Source organism: Oryx dammah, unplaced genomic scaffold, assembly GCF_014754425.2.
Source record: "Oryx dammah isolate SB20612 unplaced genomic scaffold, SCBI_Odam_1.1 HiC_scaffold_9, whole genome shotgun sequence".
Lineage (NCBI taxonomy): Eukaryota > Metazoa > Chordata > Mammalia > Artiodactyla > Bovidae > Oryx > Oryx dammah.
Genome location: NW_024070193.1, coordinates 49699973 through 49723452, shown reverse-complemented (window position 1 = coordinate 49723452; position 23480 = coordinate 49699973). Strand labels below are relative to the sequence as shown.

At 43.3% G+C, this 23480-nt stretch overlaps 2 protein-coding genes across 3 annotated transcripts in view; one reads left to right on the top strand and one right to left on the bottom strand.

Moving 5' to 3' along the window:
• Positions 1-13792, bottom strand: part of MLH1 (mutL homolog 1) — an 89571-nt gene extending 75779 nt beyond the window's left edge. The window contains exons 1-8 of one of the 2 annotated variants that reach the window (XM_040246240.1): positions 13537-13792; positions 11174-11264; positions 9086-9184; positions 5650-5723; positions 3986-4058; positions 2793-2884; positions 1162-1204; positions 947-1035 (exon numbers count right to left, since the gene is read on the bottom strand). In XM_040246240.1, the coding sequence (XP_040102174.1) occupies positions 947-1035; positions 1162-1204; positions 2793-2884; positions 3986-4058; positions 5650-5723; positions 9086-9184; positions 11174-11264; positions 13537-13652 (677 nt within the window). In that variant the 5' untranslated portion in view covers positions 13653-13792. The remainder of the gene's footprint in view (positions 1-946; positions 1036-1161; positions 1205-2792; positions 2885-3985; positions 4059-5649; positions 5724-9085; positions 9185-11173; positions 11265-13536) is intronic. The other variant, XM_040246241.1, reaches the window with a different exon arrangement.
• A 175-nt stretch (positions 13793-13967) lies between these two features.
• Positions 13968-21749, top strand: EPM2AIP1 (EPM2A interacting protein 1). The gene is made up of 2 exons (XM_040246239.1): positions 13968-16756; positions 19776-21749. The coding sequence occupies exon 1, from the start codon at positions 14139-14141 to the stop codon at positions 15963-15965; it is 1827 nt and encodes a 608-aa protein (XP_040102173.1). The 5' UTR covers positions 13968-14138; the 3' UTR covers positions 15966-16756; positions 19776-21749.
• Positions 21750-23480: the final 1731 nt, after the last annotated feature.

Sequence of the window (23480 nt, the reverse complement as noted above, 5' to 3'; positions counted from 1 at the left end):
TGAATCTTAGAATCTGGCCAAGGAGCTCTTAAAAGTTTCACTGGGTCTTAAAATTTGGTCAACAGAACTCTGTTTGCTCTGGGAGCACACTGGAAAAATAATTCTTTAACACTTGATTAGTAACAAAAGGGTAATTAAAAGCAAATTGACTGTTCTCTAGTTAGGAACCTGGTTTTGTTCAAAGGGTGAGTAATTTGTCCCCTTTGGAGTAGAAAACAGTCGTGGGACTACTGCTCCCACTTTTAAGATTGTTGGAAAAGGCGAAGTCAGGGGCGGTCTCATTCATCTGTGTACCTCCAGCTTCCAGGGCCTGCCTGGCATACAGAAGGCGCTTAGTACTGTTCCCTCAGATTATGACGCAGACACTTGGGGCTTTGCAAAGCCCTGAGATTAAGCTACGGATATGTATTGGAAACAGCAGCTTTCACCCATCAAGGGGAGTGCCGTGAGAAATTGAGAATACAAGCAATTTTCCTGCTGAGGCTTTGACCATGAAGATCTAGGGACACAACACTGCTTGCCACCAGAAAGGGAAGTCTTCAAGGGCAGAAACTTTTACTTGTCTTTATATCTTTAACTTCTGGCACAAAGCCCAGAATATGGGAGGCAATTAATAAATGCTGAGTGGTAATACATGCAATCCAAGTGACAATTATGAAAATACAGGACAAGCGGGAACAATGGAGGACAGAATTCTTCTACACCAGAGATGTTCTGAAGACAGAGACCTAGAGAGAACACACAGTCTGCAGCCAGACCACCTAGGAGATGACGTGCACCCAAGAAGCACTGATTATACGAAATAATCTGAAGCACGACAACAAGCCTGAAGCATAAAAACAAGCCTGTACTTGGTTAAAGAAAACTCTTCAGGCCAGTGTAAACAGATTCCAAAATAATGTGACAGAACACAGAAGATTTTAAAAAATGCAAGTTATCAGCATACCGGCTAACAGCATTTCCAAAGATGGAGCGAATGTTGTCCACGGTGGTGGCATTTGGCAGGGTCCTGACGTCAGCTACTGTTTCACCTTGCTGATAAACAGAACAGGGCTGACTGAAATACCATGACCTTGTCTCCACAGCCAACTCTTAAAAAAAAAAAAACCAACCCTTCTTCTTTTATAATACATAACCATCCTTTATAAATTAAGAACTTACTTTTTTAACTGAGAAACCAATGCCTGAATTGTGTATTGCATACCTGGCAGAGAAAAAACAAAATAGTAAAAAAGAGAAGCCAAATGCACCATACGAGGAAGAGCCCCCTTGCAGTTAAATCAGTGGAGTTAACTAATCTAAACAAAGATATGTACAAACAAAAATATCTTCAAATATCATGTTTTGCCCACATGAAAATAAACCAGCAGAGACTGCATGAAGATCTCATTGCTAAATGTGGCAGAAACGAACAAAAAATAGGTTTCCTTTTGCTTCCATGCATTGCTGACTAGACTCGAGGGTATTTCAATACAATCTCCTCCTTGCCTAGTTTTATCTTCAAACTCATCTGAGTGGCCTCAAAAACTTCTTGAGAATGTAGCCTGAACACCCCCTGTACTGTTCTAAGACCCTAACACAGCCCCCTCTTCACCCATGTCTTCCTCCCCACGAGGTCCTGCTTCAGGATCTCTCAGCCTTTTCTCCACTGGCTCCCATTTACTTCTCCTCCCTCCATGGGCCCCAAGAACTGAAGGATTGTGCCTAGCAAAATGCACTTATTCAGTAACAGTTCACTTACCGTACCTAGAACCAAAACGGTCATCCAGAATGCCTCTATTTCCAGGAGCTAATTAACATTCTGATACTGATTCATATGACTCCAGGGGAAAAAGCAAAGAAACTTGATGTAGAAGTCCATTCCACTTTATTAACAAAGTGGACTTTATCTAACAAAGTCCATTCCACATTATTAGAGGCACATGTTCTACTGACTTTAGATTTTGTAGCAATACTGAGAAATAGTTAACACACCTCTGTTGCAACTCAAGGACTGGCAGGCTCAAAGAGCCACGCTGGAGCCACTGCACTCGCAGGTTAAGTCAATCCTGGACATGATGCTGTTTTCACCTGCCCTGGGTCCCTTCTCCCTCTGTTAACAGCCTCTACTCTTTCCTTTGGGACACCACCTCTCCCCCTTCCACCTGTATATCCTTTCTCAGAATGTCAATCGAGAAATCACCTCCCCACAGATGTGGGCACATGATGGGGGGACCCAGGCTATGCCAATCAGATGCACTCGCCCAGAAGACACCCTTGAGCAGACTCAGGAGAGGAATGAAAAGAGTTGGGACAGAGACACTACATTATACCCCTGAAGCCACCTTGCTTCTTGACCTCTTCAAGAAGCAGCTGTCTACATTTTCTTCTACTTGCTGAGTCACTCCTAGCCTTTCAATAAATTTCTTTTGGGCCTAGGTTAGCTGTAGTCTGTTCTGCCTGCCACCAAAGACCCTTCACAGATACACCAAACAACTGCTCTCTCCTGGGGACATGACAGAAAACCCAGAATTCATTTTCTCCTCCTTGCCTATAGTTTTATTTTCACAAACTCAAAAGATCTGGGCTGTCTTAAAGACATCTTGAGAATGTAGACTGAACACCTCCTGCACTGTTATTCTCTTTCAGAGAGAGAGAATAACCTTGACCTAACCTTTGACCAGAAACAATTTATGGGCTGGTATTGCTGCTTACCATTTAGCTCTGCAACTCTTCTCCATTTCTAAGCACCAGAACACACTTCTCTGGTAACAGAATGACTCAGAGACCCACGCCCAGGTTGTGGACTGTACCTGCCGACAACTTCCAAAATTTTTCCATACTCTTCGCTTGGGTTTTTTAAAGCTTTCCTCCTCGTGGATATGTTGTAAAAAAGGTCCTCCACCTGAACAGAAGGTTGATGTTTTTTGTAAATTCACATCAGTATATGGAAGTACAGCATGGTCTTAACGCAGAGACTCCAACTATGTTCACCACCAGCACAGTTCTAAGTGTTAGAAGACAAGGCAGGAGACGGGGCTGCCTTAACAAGAGAAAGCAAGCCTCCCACTTAACTCACTGACTTCTCAGATAGGCACTGGGGTCTACTTCCATGTCAGGCTCTTTGCCTTGTGCTGGGAATAAGACAACAAATAAAATACACAGTCCTGCCCAAAACAGCACAGGATTTAGTGGGGCAAAGATAAACTTATATACCGTTGTGACACCACATGGTATGAAACTTTTGCAAACTAGAAATAATTATTGCATCTTTTGGAGGTTCTTGGAAATCATATGGTGGTCCCAGGTACAAGATCCTGCTTAACATGAGATGCAAAGTACACGTTCATTTCCTCATTGCTGCACCCCCGACCTGCCTCATCAAGCCCAGGGCTTGGGGCCTTCAAGCAGATGTGCCCTGGCTGGGGCTGGGGGTGCAGGGGTGGGACGTGTAACGTGATAGTGGAGTGATTTATGGGCTCCTGGAAGAGAAGCACACCAAACGTGGCACCACAGGAATAAGGCAGCTTAACAGCCTTTCTCCTGATTAATGACACAATTGTGTTACTCAAGTGCCCTTTGAATGAGCGGTCAGATATTCCTCGTGCCATCTTTCTTTCTTAGAGGAGCAAAGTAAGATGAACAGCCATTAAATGACTTGCCTCTGGACACACTGCCGCTGAGTGGCAAGGTTAGGACTCTGGACTTGTCTTCTGGAGTCATGTTTAAGGTTCTTTCAATGGCAGCTATCCTGCCACCAATTTCTGCCATCTCAATAGAAGAATCTCCCAGCCTCTTAAAAAAAAAGAGGCTGTGGGCAGGGTGCCATGTCACAAAAATCAATCATCATTTCTCTTTCTTACTGGGTGATATCGTGAGGCTTCTATTAACTAGTAAATATTCATTATATCAATCCTTTGAGAACTCAGAGACAATTTTGTCTTTTATTTCAGTATTTATACAAAGCTCCTTCTCAACAATGTCACGTCCTGTGTACCATTCTTACCGTGATCTGGGTCCCTTGATTGCCTGCACATGGTTTAGGAGGTGCTTTCAGCTTTCCATCTGAGTAATGAGCTCTATCAGAAAACATAAGAGATACTGGTAGCTAATAGAGAATAGATACTTCTCCAAAGAGTAAAAAAGTAAGTTACATCAACAACAGATTAAAATATAGCCATGTTATATGTTGTCCGAGTTACCAGCTTCCTCCCTTTTTCTACTTCCATAACCACCCTAAATTGGTACCAAAGAAGCAGGGAAAAGATCCCTATTTTTTTGTTTGTTTACCAACTACTGCATTTTTAGTTTCTGAGTTCTGAGCTACAAACAAAAGTTACGACATTGCCTAAGATGACAGTAACATTTTTTCAATAATTCTGCAATCATCTATTGAAGGGCTATCATGTATCAGGCCTGTAAACACCCTGAAACAGAGACAGGCCTTGGGAGGTTCTTGATTTCGTGAGGGGACAGATTGTTCCCTGAAGTGTGGGACAAGGTGCCAAGTGGTCCAGAGAAGGAAAACATTGCGCCTGGGGTAGGATGGGAGGAAGTGTCTCAGAAGAGATGACACTTCACCTGGGTCCTAGACTGCTGTCTTCTCAAGTGGAGAGGGCAGGGAAGTCCATCCAGGAAGGGAAAAGATAGACGAAAGCACAGAGGCTTTAGAATACGTAGCAGCACGGCCGTGGGGACAGGCTGGGAAGATGGACTGAGCACCTGGGGAGTGCACGAGCTGCTATGACGAAGACTCTGGATTTCATCCTGCCACACGGGGGATCTATGAGAGGTTCAAGCAGGGGTATAACACTCCAGAGGCAAAGAAATGGAGCCTGTGCCCCAGGCTATGTCAGAAGACATTCACTCACAAGCCCCTCCCCTATTTGTGAGAAGAGATTCTAATCATATCAGCCCAGCCAGGTCCTAGGGCTGTTGCAATCTGCATCCAATCAACCCCCTTCAGCACCAAGTGCTGCAGTCTGAAATGCTCCATCGTCCATGACGGCACACACTCATCTGTGGAAGAGGGCTGAGAAACAGACAGAACTGCCCTCTGCTGAAGCTGTTTTCTATACAAACCAACACTCTGTATGATAAGAAAAAAAGTCTCCTTTTTGGCAGGAATTAGATTTGAATACCCATCTTTCACTAGTACTGGCCAACAGTTATGAGAGCAAAGGTATGATTTTGATTCCTTGAATCCCCTTCCTGTTCTGTGCCAGCACAAGAGACAGCCAGTGGGCACCTGTGGGAAGGAATTCACAGGGGCACTCATGTGCGGCCCGGGATCAGAGGCAGCTAAGGAGTCACAATCCTCTGGCACCCCAGCCACAGCCGCGTAATCAGGCCAAAGCCATGCCCTGCTGAAGGGCCAAGGGGCAGAGTGACATCCCAGCTCCCACAAACTCAGCCCTCCTCGGCAAAACAGACACGGTGTTAGGCACTTGTAATCTGTTACAACGGACCTTTCACAAGTTCATGAAGAAAGATTATTACTTACAACCACCCCTTTGGATTATCAACTAATACAAAGGGAGGAAAGAAAATGTACCCAAGATCTAGGCAAAAAAAAGGTAACATTCTTCTTTAGACAGGATTACGTTGAGTTGCAGGCCAAAAGCATGTTTCGGGATGAATCTATACGCTAAGCAGGGGCCAGCACTATACCTGTACGCACACTTCCCATCAGCTGTTTTGGTTGTAATGGTGACGTGAGCCACGTGGCTTATGCTGGCCAAAGCCTAAGGAAGGAAAGGACATGGAGTGAAAGAAACGCCCCATCACCCCCATCTCGCGTTAAGGGAGAAGTTACCTAAATTGACTCTTCTGTTTTGTATTAACAAATGGCAACAACGAGCACTCTGCTCACTCATTTGATGACATGTTAAAAAAAAAAAAAAAGGAAGCTATCAAATGAAATCTGCAGCATAATTACTAGAACAAGAGGGGAAAAAATATATACATATATACAAGTCCAAAAAGAAAACACAACCAAGAATTAATGTTAACAGCAACTGTGTTCAGGTATAGAGTTATAGGCATATTTAATATTTTCAATGACTTGTCTTCTAACAATTTTAAAGCTGCCTTCAGAAATAGGATAATGGAACCACTCCAAATTGACCATGTTGTAAACTGTATTCAAAACTGTTTTCTGTAACAATTTAATGTTTAGAAATAAAAATTTTTAATTATGCAATTAAGATGAAACAAATTTTTTTTTAAATGACTATTTTTCCCCCTGAAAATCAAGATTGATTCACTGACCCTTTGGAACCTGTATCTCCTTTCACAGGACATCACAGCATTAAAAAACACAACCTAAGCATTGTGATATGTGACAACATCTGAGCAAACAGTAAATACAGTGGTGGCAGCTTCAGTTCATTAACAAGGACCATGGCTCAGGCTCAGAGATTACCAGGTCCTAGCTGGGTTTCCCTAGTGAATTGTGATGAGTTAATTTCCACCCAGTTCAGTCTGACTCTTTGCGACCCCAAGGACTAGAGCCCGCCAGGCTGCTCTGTCCATGGGATTCTCCAGGCAAGAATACTGGAGTAGGTTGCCACTCCCTTCTCGAGAATCTTCCTGACCCAGGGATCAAACCCAGGTCTCCTGCATTGCAGGCAGGTTCTTTACCATCTAAGTTATGGAGAAGTCCTAATTTTCATTATTAAATATGTAAACGATTTTGAGACTTGATTTTTTTTTAATGATTTTGAGATTCTGATAAGGAAAGACATGAAATACACCCAGAACTACAACACTACCCAACACCATGAAGAAAGAAAGCCACTGGCAGATGATCCAGCTGCTTCAGGGGCCTTTGTACAGGCGCTGGGGGAAGAGGATAACAACACAGACTCTGGAGTCAAACTGCCAGGGCTCAGTTCCCCATTCTGCCACTTTCCAGCTGTGCACTCCAGCCACACTTCTTAAAGTCTGAGTGTCAGTTTCCCAATATGTCAAACAGGGCAATAATAACAGAACCTACTCTTTCAGAGTTGTCAAGTGTGAAAGGGTTAATACATACAAAGGGCTGAGAACCATGGATGGCACATAGCAATCCCTCAGTAAATCTTCCCTGTTTAATCACAACCCCAAAGATATCCTACAACTGGGCTAAGGCTGCAGGAGGCCCTGGGCTTAGGAACTGACTCAGGAAGCTGCAAAGTCAGAAAACTGCTTTGCCAGGGCTAACCTAAGACCTACTTGAAGTCAGGGGAACCTCAAGGTTCACAGTCTGATGCTACTCCTTCCTGAACAACTTGGGGATCACTGTGAGCTGGAGGGTGCTTCAGACCACCTGGATTTGATCTGAATTGTGGCAACTGGGTCATAAAAAGCTGCCTTTTAATTAAAAAAAGAAAAAAATCAAAGTAAAAATACATTCACATGATAAAAAATTTAAAAACTACAAAAAGGCCTAAAATGAAAAATAATTGGCTCCATTCCCTTCCCTTCCCTCTCATCCCCCCAAATAACTACCCCCAAACAGTTTCTCTGGTACCCCAAAGCCCCCAGAATACAGCTGGAACACTGCCAGACCAACACCTGGATTTTAGCACAGTGATACCCATGTCCCCTACCTCCAGAACCATAAGATAACAAATGTGTGTTGTTTTAAACCACTAAGATTGTGGTCATTTGGGGGAGCAGCAATAGGAAGCTAATACAAGTTACTGGAAATATATGCATATTTTTACTCACAAACATTATATCTATAAACTTATCCTAAGAAAATTAACTGAACAAAACACACTGTACATGTGAATGTTCACCAGAGCATTAGGCATGAAAAAAATGGCAAAGAGCATAAATGTTCAACAGGAAACCTTTAAATAGACTACAGTACATTTGAGTAATAGAACAGAATGTACCCATTATAATTTATGTAGTCCTACATATACTGAACGGTATCTTTATATCCAGAGTATTGTCATAAAAATATAAGTTATTTTAGTCTTAAAAGTATCTTTATCCATTTTCTATATTATATGTCCCCATGATAGGCCATATAATTTCATTTATAGATATATCAGAATATAACTTAAAAGATTAGGACTCAAAAAATTAAAACCCCATAAAACTTTTTATATCAAGAAAATTAACAGTAATTTTTCAATAAAATCAAATAATCAATCTGAGTTCAATTATGTCTCAAGAAAATTTTAGTTTGTGCAAATCAGGATCCAAGTAATATCCACACGTTGGAGCTGGCTCATATGCCTCTTAAATCCCCCTAACCTCTGATTCTTGCTCCCTTCTTTGCCTTTCTTCCCCTGTGCAGTTTACTTCATAGGAAACAAGTTTTTATCACATGACTTCCCAGTCTCAGCCCCCTGTACCATGCTCCCTCACTCCCTGTACTTTTGGTATACTGGTACTTAGATCTAAGTATTCCCTGAGATTCACATCTGATTTGGGACAAGAAAACTTGGTAGGTGGTACCAAGTCTCTCTTCCATCAGCAGACTTGGGTGTCTCTGGAGATACATAATATTAAAAAGCAGAGACATTCCTTTGCCAACAAAGGTCCATCTAGTCAAAGCTATGGTTTTCCCAGCTGTCATGTATGGATGTGACAGCTAGACCATAAAGAAGGCTGAGCGCCAAAGAACTGATGCTTTGACTTGTGGTGCTGGAGAAGACTCTTGAGAGTCCCTTGGACTGCAAGGAGATCAAACCAGTCCATCCTAAAGGAAATCAGTCCTGGGTATTCATTGGAGGGACTGATACTGAGGCTGAAGCTCCAGTACTCTGGCCACCTGATGTGAAGAGCTGACTCATTTGAAAAGACACTGATACTGAGAAAGATTGAAGGCAGGAAGAGAAGGGGATGACAGAGGATGAGATGGTTGGATGGCATCACCGACTCAATGGACATGAATCTGAGCAAACTCCAGGAGTTGGTGATGGACAGGGAAGCCTGGCATGCTGCAGTCCATGGGGCTGCAAAGAGTTGGACATGACTGAGTGACTGAACTGAACTGAACAATTAAAGAGTATGATATCTTACTGACCTGTTGAGAAACATAGGCTGACAAATGGCAGAAATGTTATCACAGGAGGATATTTACACTCTGCTTCAATCCTCAGCTTACCTCACCTCGAAAGCCATAGGTAGAAATATGAGCTAAATCCTCAAAGGACTGCAGTTTACTTGTGGTGAACCTCTCACACACAATCTCAAGATCTTCTTTCTACAAGGTGCAAAGAAACAAGTAAATGATTATGTAACTCGTTTTTCCCAATCCATTCCCTTTTCTTGACTGACTCCAGGAAGAAAATGCTCTTGGGAGAAGAGTTCTAACTCAGCAGGAGCCTCCTCTCTGGGCCACAAGGCCCTGGCACTCCCTCCTCTTCACGCACCTGGTTCTCAGCCTGGCCTGCTGCTTCTGTCTCAGCTCCCCTGACAGCAGATAATCCACAATTCCATCCCTAGACCTCTGCTCTGTCTACACTCATTCTCTTGATGATCTCATGCAGGCTCACAGATTGTACAAAAATTATTACTGTATTAGGAAACTCCTTTATTAAAAATTTAGATATATTTAATTGCAGTAAAAAAATTAACAAAATTTACCACTTTAACCCTCTCTAGGTATATGAAGTACATTCACAATATTGTGCAACCATCACCAACTTCCATGTCCAGAACTCTGAAATCTCCTCAAATGGAAACTGTACCCATTAAACAAAAGCTCTCCATTCCCCCTCCCCCAAGCCCCAATTCTAAAGATTTAACTACACTGGGTATGCCATGTAAGTGGAAACAAATAGTATATGTCCTTTTGTGACTGGCTAATTCCACTTAGCATCCTGTCTTTAGGGTTCATCCATGTAATAGTGTTTGTCAAAAATTCACTCCTTTCTAAGGATGAATAACATTCCATTCTATGTATTCATCATATATTGCTTATCCACTCATCTGTTGCCTCCACCTTTGGAATATCATGAATATGTTGCTATGAACATGAGTGTGCAAATCTCTTTAAGACCTTGCTTTCAACTCTTTTGGGTATAAACCCAGAAGTGGAATTGCTGGATCATATGGCAATTGTTTAATTTTCTTCCACAGTGGCTGCACTATTTGATACTCCCACCAGCAATGTACAAGAGCTCCAATGTCTCAACATCCTTGCCAATATTTCCTTTTTGAGACATCAAAGGTTTAATGGATGAGGGAGCTTACACATCTGAAGAAAGGTCCTGGAGTGACACCCCACTGTATGAAGCACATGGCAGGCAGGATAAGGTGACAATTTTTTTATTAATTAATCAATTATAACAACCATCCTAATTGATGTCAAGTGGGATCTCACTGAAGTTTTTATTTCTATTTCCCTAATGACTAATCATGTCAAGTGTCTCTTCGTGTGAGTCTTATGGCTTTTAATACCATTAAATGCAAATACACCAAATTTTTATCTCCAGTGCAAACCTCTACTTTGCACTTCAAACTCACACATGGATCCAACTAACAGGCATCTTAAATTTAACACACCCCCAAATGAGTTTCTGATCTTCCCAAATCTACCTGTTTCATAGCCTTCCCATCAGTAAATGGCATTCTTTTTCTATTTGCACAGGCCAAAACCCTGAAGTCATTCTTGACTCCTCTTACACCCTACACCAGCAAATTCTGAGAGCTTTGTTCATCATCACCAACAAAGAATATCACTGCTTCTGTCCTGTCCTGCTACAGTCTATTTTCCACACTGCAGAGAGAAGAGTTCTTATACAACTTGCCAAACCATGTTACCTCTTGGCTTAAAATGTTCTAATCATATCCCTCCTCATCCAGAGTAAAAGCCAAAGATTGTAGCAGGTCCCACAAGTTCCTGCATGCTCAGCCTGCTTCCCCTTCAGACCTCCTCTCCTGCTACTCTTGCACTCCCCCCACCACCCCGTTCTAGGCACCCCAAGCTCCTTGCTAGTCCTTCAGCAGGTCAGGCAAGCTCCCATTTTGTGGCTTTTGTGTGTATCGTTCTCTCTGCTCAGAACACTCAATCTTTAAACGGCCTCATGACTCGACCCCTGACCTCCTTACTCTCCTAAACAGTGCCCGGCATGGAATAATCCCATCCATAAAAGCCTGAAGTTTCCAGAAAAGGGCAAAGTTCCACCACTTCCTGCAGATGCAACACAAGAAGCACACAAACATCCTGCTGCTCTGAGGTTTTACTCACCCTGATCCCAGTGCCATTGTCTTGAATCTGAATCAACTTCAGGCCTCCCTCTTTAACAACCACTTGAATACTTGTGGATTTTGCATCTAAACTGGCAAATCAAACAAAAAATAGTAATTTATCAGTCTGCAGTTACTCTCCAATGCATATATTTTAAAATGAATCAAGGCGTAAGAACAAATTTCAGACAAATACAAGACTGATGAATGTGTTTTTCTTTTGTCTTAAAGGCTCTGAGACCACAATGTTATCAGCTTACATGTTGTGAGAGAGGGAGGGAAAGAAGAGAGGGGCAGAGGGAGCAACCATCACTTCCAATAGGACATTCAGCAACTTTTTTGCTCCTCTAGTTCTAAACTAATTACCATCTGTTACTCAAACTTTATTCAGCCCCAGGATCCTACATGACCCTTATAAAATGTCACTAAGGAAAAAATTCTATAAGTTTTTCTCCACTAGCCTCTTTATGAAAATATGTTAGGAGAAAGAAAAAAATGATGCTGCAGAAAATTAAATACACCTTATTACCCCTTCAAAGAATAGCCTACAAGCATAGAGCATCTATAGAGCAAGAGAAAATCAATCAGCCTGGGGCTGCATGAGAAACAGAAGTTACCTCCTCCTTAGGAAGACAATTATTTATTTAGAAATAAGATAATAAGTTACTTAAATATCAAAGAACTTCCTCAGGAGTCCATGAATTGAAGTTTCATTTAGCCACCTCAACTTGTGTATTAAAAATAGCAGAGCTAGACTCCATATAACATTTCTTAAGAGAAGTGTAAGCCAGTGTGTAGTGTTCCTGAACGGTACCTTAACACACTTAAATTGCTGTTAGTTAATTCTAAAATTGGAGAAACAAAAGCCAGCCTTTGCCAACTATGTAAGTCAAAAGGAGAGACAATGCTCAGGTTCCCTGCTTCTTCTTTTGTCCACCTTCTAATTCTCTTCCTTTCTTCTGGTGGCCCTTTCTGACCCACTGTTCTTTCATTACCCCCATGGTTGTTTATGTTTTCAGAAGAATCCCTTTACAAACCTTCCAACTGGAACATTTTTTCCCCCTTTAACGTATGGATTGTATTAACATCAATGCATTTTTTTTTTTTAATATTTGGCTGCACCAGGTCTTAGCTTGCAGCACACAGGATCTTTAGTTGCAGCATGTGGGATCTAGTTCCCTGGCCAGGGATTGAACCCCAGCCCCCTGCATTGGGAGGTTGGAATCTTAGCCACTGGACCACCTGGAAAGCCCCACATCAAGGCATTTCAACACAAAGGACCCGACACATTTAGGTATACTGGGATCCTCTATCCTTTTTGAAGTTTACAGTTTACACCTAACCTTCTTTCCACGTTTTTAACCTCTTCCCTCCACAATGGTTGTGTGACAGTTCTAAACTTCAGAATTCCCGGAATACCCCCAAAAGATAAGGGATCTTCAAAGTGACTCCGCAAAAAGGGTAGGAAAATCCTAAGTGGGTGATTTGAAAGAATAGCATTGAAACATGTATATTGTGAAACAGATCACCAGTCCAGGTTCGATGCATGAGACAGGGTGCTCAGGGCTGGTGCACTGGGATGACCCAGAGGGATGGGATGGGGAGGGAGGTGGGAGGGGGATTCAGGATGGGGAACACATGTACACCCATGGCTGATTCATGTCAATGTATGGCAAAACCACTACAATATTGTAAAGCAATTAGCCTCTAATTAAAATAAATTAATTTTAAAAATCCTAAATGGGGACTGCTGCTGCTGCTGCTGCTAAGTCGCTTCAGTCGTGTCCGACTCTGTGCGACCCCATAGACGGCAGCCGACCAGGCTCCTCGTCCCTGGGATTCTCCAGGCAGGAACACTGGAGTGGGTTGCCATTTCCTTCTCCAATTCATGAAAGTGAAGTAACATGGCAATAATAGGAAAATCACAAATTAAACCCTAAGTTCACTGTTCTCTCCTAAAATCCCAGCAATTAAGTTTGAATATAACTCAAAGTGAATTGTACTGTTGAACATAGATGGATGACTTCTGGAATAAGCAAGAAACTGATAACCCATGGTACCGTTTGAAAGAAAGGAATTTAAATTATAAAACTTTTAGACATTCAAAAACTTGCACCTTCTGCATATATAGTTTTTAAAGGGTTCCTTAGTTAATAGCATCATTAAAACAATACTGGTTTACTGTCCTTGCTCCCCCAACAACCCTAAAGTCTCGCGACAACGCTCGAGGACACGTGAGGGGAGCAGACAGCAGCCTGGGCCTCCGCCGCCGCAACCACACATTCTTGGGTTCAGGGCAGGGAGGCGTGTCTGCGCCATCCGTAGCAGCGGTCCGTTATGTAGTGGCCTTGACTCCCTTCGTACCAGTTCTCAATCATTTCCTTGATGGCATTAGCTGGCCGCTGGATAACTTCCCCTGCCGCGATGCGGTTCACCACTGTCTCGTCCAGCCTCCGGATAACCCCCGCTACGAGCGACATTTTGGCGCCAGACGATCCCGGGTCACGGCGTGAAGCTCACTGGAAGTACCTCCAGCCAATCTCCATACAGTTTCTTGCCCACGTCCTTCCCTCAATCCTGTTGACGAAATCCAGCCTAACCCTCGGGCGGTAGCGTCACTTCCGGACCAGGAAGCTACTGATTGGGCAGTTCTAATGCCCGTGAAGTCCGTGATTCCGGTTTGTTAGTCCCGCCCTAACACGGCTTCCGTTCGCCTCGCAGCTAGAAGGATGTGCGCCTGCGCGCTTGCAATCGCTGCCTGCTCTTTCTATTGGCTCCTGCCTGGGGCTAGGGAATACGAAATCTCCAGCCAATAGGAAAGGACGCGCGGGTGCCCCAGGTTGGTGTCCGCCGCTGGGGTGATCTGGCGCAGAGCGGAGGAGGCGCTTGGGGCCCCTCTTCTGCTCCTCCTTCCCCTTTGCTTGCGGCCTCCCAGAGGTCGGCCCATCTCCTGTGGCCTCCGTGAAATGTGGATGACGCCCAAGAGGAGCAAAATGGAAATCGACGAGTCTCGGGCGTTCCGGGCCGAGTGGACCCAGCGGTACCTGGTGGTGGAGCCTCCGGAGGGCGAGGGCGCCCTGTGCCTGGTCTGTCGCCGCCTGGTCGCAGCTACGGGCGAACCCGACGTCAAGCAGCACTACGAGGCCGAGCACGAGTACTACGAGCGGTATGTAGCGGAGGACGAGCGCGCGGCGCTGGTGGAGCGTCTGCGTCGGGGCGACTTGCCGGAGGCCGCCCCGCTCACTCCGGAGCAGAGAATAGCTCGTGCAGGCCTGGGACTCGCCCGCCTCTTGGCCTTGAAGGGTTGCGGCTGGGGCGAGGGGGACTTTGTGCACCGGTGCATGGCGGTGATGCTGAGAGACGTGCTGCCCGACCACGTAGGCGTTATGGATGGCATCGATTTATCTCCAGAGACCACGCGGCAGAGGGTCCTGGACATTCATCAGAATCTACGCAGTCAACTTTTTAACCGAGCCAAGGACTTTAAAGCCTATTCCCTTGCCTTGGACGACCAAGCTTTTGTGGCCTATGAGAACTACCTGCTGGTCTTTGTCCGCGGCGTCGGCCACGATTTGGAAGTGCACGAAGAGCTTCTAACCATAATCAACTTGACTCATCACTTCAGTGTTGGCGCCCTCATGGCGGCGATCCTTGAGGCCCTGCAGACGGCTGGGCTTAGCCTGCAGCGCATGGTTGGACTGACCACGACCCACACTCTGAGGATGATTGGTGAGAACTCAGGACTGGTGTCATACATGAGAGAAAAGGCTGTAAGCCCCAACTGTTGGAATGTGATCCACTATTCGGGATTTCTTCACTTGGAACTGTTGAGCTCCTACGATGTGGATGTTAATCAGATCATAAATGCTGTATCTGAATGGATAGTTTTGATTAAGACCAGAGGCGTGAGGCGGCCGGAATTTCAGGCTTTACTGACTGAATCTGAATCAGAGCACGGTGAAAGGGTTAACGGACGCTGTCTAAACAACTGGCTTAGGAAAGGGAAGACTTTGAAACTAATATTTTCCTTGAGAAAAGAGATAGAAACATTCTTGGTCTCGATAGGAGCCACGACGGTCCATTTCACAGACAAGGAATGGCTCTGTGACTTCGGCTTCCTCGTGGATATTATGGACCACCTTCGAGAAATCAGCGAACTATTGAGAGTGAGCAAAGTCTTCGCTGCCGCCGCCTTTGACCATATCTGTGCCTTTGAGGTGAAGCTGAATTTACTTCAGAGACAAGTCGAAGAAAAAAATCTGACCCATTTTGCTGCCTTGAGCCAAGTGGTTGATGAGCTTAAAGAGAATCTTCAAGAAGACGAAAAAATACTCGATCTTGAGAGGTATCGAGGGGTGATCTGTCGCCTACAGAAAGAGTTTGAGCGACATTTCAAGGACCTCAAGTTCATTAAGAAGGACTTAGAGCTTTTTGCTAATCCATTTAGCTTTAAACCTGAATATGCACCTATTTCAGTAAGAGTGGAACTCACAAAACTTCAGGCAAGTGCTAACCTTTGGGAGGAATACAGAACCAAAGATTTAGGGCAGTTCTATGCTGGACTGTCTGCGGAATCTTACCCGATTATCAAAGGGGTTGCCTGTAAGGTGGCATCCTTGTTTGATAGCAGCAAAATCTGTGAAAAGGCTTTTTCATATTTGACTCGAAATCAACACACTTTGAGCCAGCCTTTGACAGACGAACACCTCCACGCCCTGTTTCGGATTGCCACCACTGAAATAGAGCCGCGCTGGGATGATCTTGTGAGAGGAAGAAATGAATCCAATCCATAAACTCTTGTAGTACAACATTGAAATACTCAACAAGAATCCAATTCTAAAAGCAAACATCTGTTTGATTTTCAAGCGTGCTAATTTGGATTGTGGGAAGGCACCATGTTCTTCATCAAAATTGATCACAATTGACATGCTTTAGAAAGATTTTTTTTTTTTTTCCATCTCGAGGCAGCGTGGGACTGACACCTGCAGACACCTTTTTTTTCTATAACTGAATTTCATGGCAGTCATTATCTTTTGCTTTTATGATATAATTTTTTTTTAAAGTTTAGTACTGAAATGTGAGTTGAATCAGAAGTCTGTTTTTAACGTATCTCGAAGAAGCTTTTGCTCTTATTTTAACCAAAAAAGTGTTAAAAGTCTGATGCGTATAGTCTGAAAGTATCAGCTTCTTAAATATATGTTTGAGCCAGTGTGCAGAAACTCACACAGCAACTGCAGAAGCTTCTGCAAAGAAGGAACGTACATAGAGTAGAGGTGTTTTGTCTAATTATCAAAATCTTGGAGACTATTTTTTTTAGACATGTTTCTGAGTCTAAAGTAAATATATTTACTTACTTTAGACATATTTCCTCTCTCTCACCTTCCCCTGCCCCATGGTAGCGATAATGATAGGAAATTTTACTCAGTTTGAGTAAAGTTTTAGTCAGAGGAGCAAGAATTGTTTTAAATTGCTAGTTTAAGAGGCTTTTACAGTTTGGATAACAGACTAACCAATTTTTGGCAGTTTCCCCTGAATCCTTCACAGTTGGGTGCCGTTTTTATGAGCTTGCCTGTAGAAGACTATGGTAAGTATGGACTCTTAGGGGCTGCCCACTAGTCATTCTTATTTGTACTCTAGACAGTTTAGCCCTGTCAAAAAGGATGAGAAAGAGATGTTTGCATCGCAGGTCAGGAGGTGTGAGCTATTTTAGCTTATTTGTCCCATCGGCCTGGGTGCTACGGCTTTATAAAGAAATCTGCTAAAAGGCAATCCTTTATTTTAACGTGATGTATCAAATGTTGTTTGTGACTTTAAATGGATTTATTATCAACCTGCCATTGTCTCACACATTGTGTATTTAAGACTGCACAAGGGGAAATATTTTAACTCTCCAGAAGCAGCTTTATTTACTGATTGTAGCAGTTCCATACTTTTTAGTGAGACACCTGCTTTGGACTAAAACAGTAATTTTTAAATTTATGTTAACCATTAAAAAATCTTACGGTAAAGCCAAATATGTGAAATGATTTAAGGACAGGACCCAACTTAGAGATCTGCTCAAGTACAATTTGAAAACGTGTGCTCAAGTCCTGTCTTAACTCTTGGACTGCATGTCTCTATGGCCACTAATTCAGCAAATTCAAGGAACCAGAATAAACAAGAATTTAGAAGGAATTGAACCCTGAGCAATCAAAATAGAACCAAAATCTTGCCAGTGGTTCTCAATCAGACAGTATCTCCTCCTTTAGAAAGTAGGGAAAAAAGGAGACTGGTTTTAATTGTGACATTCATTAGGAGGAAGTTCTGCTGGCATGGAAGCATGAATGACACCCTCCCCATGGGGGCATAGGATAGCACAGCACAGTAGAAACTTACTCCTCCCAAAGTTCCAGCAGACCGCCTCCCACCGGAGTACATCATCTGATTTTGAGGGAGAAGGCAAATTACCGGTAGAAGCATAATTAGAAGGGCAAGTTAGGCTAATTGATAACATTTGATGGCGGAAACGAATTCCAGCATTCCAGATTTGGCTGGTAAGATACAGTCAAGGTAGATAGATTGATAGATTCTGGTAGCTCACAGTAGCATTTATAAATCAATAGTTGGCACTGAGCCAGATTAAAGGGCTCTGTTCTATTACACATAATTACACATATGTCTTATTACACACATTAGGGCAGAAAAGAAAGTGTTCTATATTACTAAGATACTTAGCGAGAATGGTCAAGTTAAGATTTGGGTTAACAGGGAGTAAGCTTAAACATCTGGAGAAACAGATTAAAAAACCAAAAAAAAAGAACAAAAACATCTGCCGGTAATTTTCCAGAAGTTTGGAGTATTCACTTGGCAGGCGCCTTATGGAAAGGATAATTAGAAGACCTGGAAGCTGCTTCTGCTTTCTAACTCCAGTTCCTCAAATACTGAAGTTTTGTACATTTTGTGAAGTTCCATTATATGTTTTGCTTAGGGTGATCATAAAATTAGTTCTGTAGTCACTGACTGGGGGGGAGATATAAGCCCAGAATTTTAAATTAACCCTGAACAATAGAGAATTTGCTATGTAAGTTAGCCTTGTTTGTAAAAAGAAAAAGTGTGTATTTTACTGTTTTCTGTACTAAGTAATTCTGTAATTGCATGGCAGTCTTTACAAGTTATGTTTTCTAAAATAGCTATTACTGGTCCTGTCATATCAGTGAATATAGTTAGAGTAAGTACTATTTTTTAAAAAAACTCTTTTGTGTCCCAATATCTCCCATTCCTACTATTTTTCTTCAAATATTTGTATTCCCGCTGTCCCATATTGTGCTCTGATCACTCTACCAAGTTTCCCAAGTCCTTGTCAATATGCCTACCCTCTTCCCACCACTGACCGCCCTCCTCGAAATGCTTGCTTAGTTTGGCTTTGGGGAGAGACCATCTCCAAGTACGCATTCTCCATCTTCTTTGCAGGCACCTCTTTCCCTTAAACATCTGTGTCCTTGGGATTTTTTCATTTGGTTCTAAGCTATCTTGTTTACATCATCTCCTCGGCTGATCTTTTGTTTTCTTTCATCCCTTCAGTTACCAAAGTATGCAAATGACTCCAACATAATGTCTCCTTGACCTTCCCTGGTTCCCGTATCTGATGGCTAACTCAAGTCCACTTTGCTGTCTTACAGGCATCACACACGTCCTTGACCTTGTCCCCCAAACCTGCTCCTCCTCTCCTGGTCCCTCTGTCTATAATTGGCACCACCACTGCCAACCATCCAGTTGGCACAGCCCGAGCCCCAGACTCAGGTCTCCGTGACCTTTCCCTCTTCGTCCATCACATCCACTCACACACACCTTTCTGTGAAGTCTGTTGCCTAAACATTCCTCAGTGCTCCAGTGTACTCTCCTGGTTCAGGCCATCAGCCTACCTGAATTACAGCAGTGGCCCCTCAGTCTCCCCTGGTCTGGTTGTGATCCCTTGTCACGCTGCAGCCACATTGCTCCAGAAGTCTGGGCACATCACTCCTCTGCTTCACCCACTGCTCTTAGGAAAAGGTGCAGTTTATATGCCACTTCCTCCAGGAAGCCTTCATCCATTCCCTCTAGACTAAGTGCCCCTACTGTGCATCGCTAAATACCCTGTTTCTCCCCAGCCACATCCTTAGCACACTTGATCCTTCTTGTTGATCCTTGCTACACTGTGAGCTTTGCAAGCCTGGGGACCATGTATATGCCTGCTCACTGTTCCATCTAATGCTTAGCACAATGCCTAGCTTTTCAGTAAATATTTGGATGAGTAAATATTTGTTCTACTCTTTGCAGCCCTTTCGTAGTCTTTGACCTTCTCTAGTTCCGCCATGACCTGCTTGCTGGGTAACTTATCCATCAATTGCCAATTAAGAGATGAAACTTAAGTTCTTTCTGACTAGGGAATTGTATTCCTAGAATTGAGTTCAGTGCGTGACATGCGGCTCAAATATTTACTGTGTGAATGTTGAGGAAACATAATTGGCCCTTGTAAAAATGAAATAGTAAAACGAAGTATACTCATATAATCCACCACGTAATACTGTCTTTACCTCCTTGATAATAGAAGTCTTCATTTTTTTCTTTCTTCCTAATTTCTAAAGGCAGGCTTACAAAGGAACCTGGATGAGAAAGATTGGACAACTTTGTAGTGGACTAAAACAATACTTCAGTTGCATTCGGTACCAGAAAAAGATAATACCTGCTTAAGAGTTAATGTCTGTTTTCCTTCTGTAAGCATCAACTCTGGGAGAAAATCACCTCCTCTTTTCCTTTACAGATGGTTTCTGGCTCTTCTGGGATTTTAAAGTAAGTAAATTTCACAAAATACTAGAAGGAGGACCCAGGCAGCCCTTCTGATCACTAGATACTCAGTTCACGTGCTTTCCTCCTTGCAGAGTGTCCTCATCACGCATCACCTCCCCAAGGAAGGTAACCCCGAAGTGCTATTTGCTCACTGTATGCTGCTTAGATTTGCTCTGTTCCTTCGCTTTCTTGGTCTCATGCCTCTCTGAACTTCTTTTCTGGGTCACCTGGGCTTCCAGGTGTTGTGAAAGAGCCATACCCTTCGTCTCTTTTATCCGTGAGCCACTTTTTCCAGTTTAAGGGATGAACTGGTGTTACACTCTTAATTGGACTTTTAGCCTGAGGCCCATTAACTAATTCAGAGATTTTAACAGTAAATGTGATTGTCATCCAGTGATTTGATCCTTGCTGCAAAACTGGTTTTTACTCAACCTTTGGCATAAAGGATTTCTCATTTTTATCTCTCTCTGTAATTGAGACGTAGCCTCTTCCTACCCAATAAGTACTTGAGTTTGTGAACTCTCTTTATCCCCTTGTATTTCTGCTTGCAAACTGATAGCTCTTTTCTGAGTTATCTCTTTCCTGTCTGTTTTGTCACATAGGACCAACAGCTACCATAAATATTTTGTTTCCTTGTCTTAAAGATAGATTCTCTGCCTTCCAGATTCTCTCCAGGGAATTCTTCCATTCCATAACAGGCATTACCCTGCAGAAATTACTTCTTCCATTCTCCAGCAGCAACTTCCAGAATGCCTGCCAACTAAGTCAGTGTTCAGTACTCTAGATTTTTTGAAAACAGAACCTATTTCTGTATCAATGGGCTAGGTTGCCATGCGGTAATAGCCACAATTCCCAGCTGTTCTCTGATGGTCTGGCGAGGGCTGGTGCACTTAAGTCAGGGCTTGAAGGCCATGGGCAAGGCGTGTCCTACGGCCTGTTTGTCTAAACAAAGTTTCTTTGGGAGACAGCCTTACCCGTTTGTTTCTGCCTTATCTATGACTGCTTTTCCTCGACCCTGGCAGAGTTGTGGAGTTACAAAGGAAAGTGTCCAGCCCACAAAATGTAAAGTATTCACTATGTGAGCCTTCAGAGAGTGTTCACTGATCCATGCTCTAAATGGTCCTCATTCTGGGGCTCAAGCTGACCGAGTGGATATCACCTCGGGTGTGGCTGCTCATTTAGGGAAATGAAAAAGTAGGACAAGTCACTTACAGGCCTTTTAAGCACTCTGGCCAGGACAGATCCCATGGCCACACCAAGTCCAAGGAGTGTGATCTTTCTGCCTGTGTTGGAAGAAAAGCAGAACTATTTGGAAGATAATACTACCAACTAACACATAGCTGTATTTCTCTCTCTACAAAATTTCTTTGAAAGTATTGTTTCTTTTTAATTGCGGTGAAGTTTAACGGTTAGTAAAATGCAAAGACTTGGTGTGCACCTTGTGGATTTTTGTGTACACCCTAGAACACATCAACGCTTCCAGCACCCTGGTTGCTGCCCTGTGCACACCCCCAGCCTGCCACAGATAACCACTATTCTGACCATTATCAGCAGAGATGATATTTGTTTTGAAGCTTCATGTAAATAATTCTGTGTACTCTTGTTCAACATTGTATCTGTGAGTTATCCATGTTGTGATTCGTTTATTAATCCTTCTCTGTAGTGTTCTGTCGTGTGACTTAGACCACAATTTATGAATCCATTCTACTGTTGGTGGAAATTTGGGTTGTTTCCAGTTTGTAGTTGTTATGAATAAAGTTCCTACGAACATTTTGGTGTCTGTCTTTCACTAGATGTGTGCGCCCGTGTTTCCCACTATTCTCTTTGGTATACGCCCTGCTCCATACTTCTCTCATAATGATTCACACAGCAACGAACTAATCGTATTTTAAAATGTCGATCAGAGCATGCCAGTCGTCTGCTCAGCATGCTCTGGTGGCTTACTGTCACAGTTAGAATAAGCTCCAAGGTCCTCATCGTGGCCCACCTGCAGGATCTGTACCCACACAACCCTGTCCTCTCCTACCTCGTCTTGCATCATGCCCTTTACCCCTTCCCCTCCCCCAGTACACTCTACTCTGAAGTACACACTGCTGGCAAATTGAAGATAATTTGACCCCATCCTTAGAGCGGTTGTAATCTTCATAGACAGTTGTTTTTTTTTTTTCCATGCCACAGGTTCTATGGGACCTTAATTCCCTGACCAGGGATTAGACCCACAACCCTGCAGTGAAAGCCCAGAGCCCTAATGACTGGACCACCAGGAAAGTAACTTAATCTACACAGATCATTGTAACAAGCCATGACACCGGTTTACGTTGTCAGTTACTGTTGTATGTGGAATAAGAGGCAAATATGCCCTATGCGTAAAATAATTACTGAAACATAACAATCTTTAACCCCCTGAAAGGGATTTAGAGATTTAAAAAGTAAAACCTACTTGATAAATTCAAGAAATCTGTAAGGTCCTATTTATACTTCCACTGATTATGAATTACTGTTCACCAATTTGATTACACTGTTAAATTTTACTGTCACATGCTAATAGCTAGGTACTGATGGGTGAAGAGGGGTGAGAGAGGGCATTGGAATAAGTGCTAATACTAAGCACAACCCAAAGGCACTATACTTCTTAGATGGTGCCAGTGGTAAAGAACACACCTGTCAATACAGGAGACAAGAGATGCGCGGGTTTGATGCCTGGGTGGGGAAGATCCCCTGGAGGAGCGCATGGCAACCCTCTCCAGTATTCCTGCCTGGAGAATCCCATGGACAAGGGAGGCTGGCGGGCTACAGTCTATAGGGTCACCAAGAGACACAACTGAAGTGACTTAGCACGCACGCATGCAAAAGCACTCATAATAAAGGGCTTCTTTAAATGTACCATTATTGGTACATTTTACTTTATATTAAAAATAACAAGTCAAACACCACTTTTTTATATAACTTTGATGATGTTATAGGTGATTAAGAAACACTAAACTGCAGGCTTCCTTGGTGGCTTGGACGGTAAAGAATCCTCCCTGGGTTGGGAAGATGCCCTGGAGAAGGAAAGGGGTACCCACTCCAGGATTCCTGCCTGGAGAATCCCATGGCAGGTTTACAGTCCACGGGGTTGCAAAGAGTCAGACACAACTGAGTGACTAACACCCACTCACTCCGCAACTGCATGTAAAGTATGATATTTAACTTGTTCTTACAAGAAAGGGGCTGGGCGGGGCGGGGGAGCCCTATCTACTGTATTTCACTGAGGCTTTAGTGACCTGCAGTGGTGTCACCGCCATAACCCTGAGGGTCCTGGGTTTCTAAGAAGGAGTATCCTGAGCAGAGGGAGCTGCAGAGAATGTACCAGCACTCAACACCTCCATGGAGCTCCAGGGCCTGGTCCCCTCTGGAGAAAACCAACATCTCGAGACAGGGTAAGAGAGTTTCTGCAGGTAGAGGAGTCTAGAGCAGCTAAAGGATGCTGGCCTTCTGGGTAGATGTTTCAAAAGTCCCCTGAT

Excerpts from the sequence above, each read along its gene's own strand:
- EPM2AIP1 (XM_040246239.1), top strand. The coding sequence starts at position 14,139 with ATGTGGATGACGCCCAAGAGGAGCAAAATGGAAATCGACGAGTCTCGG.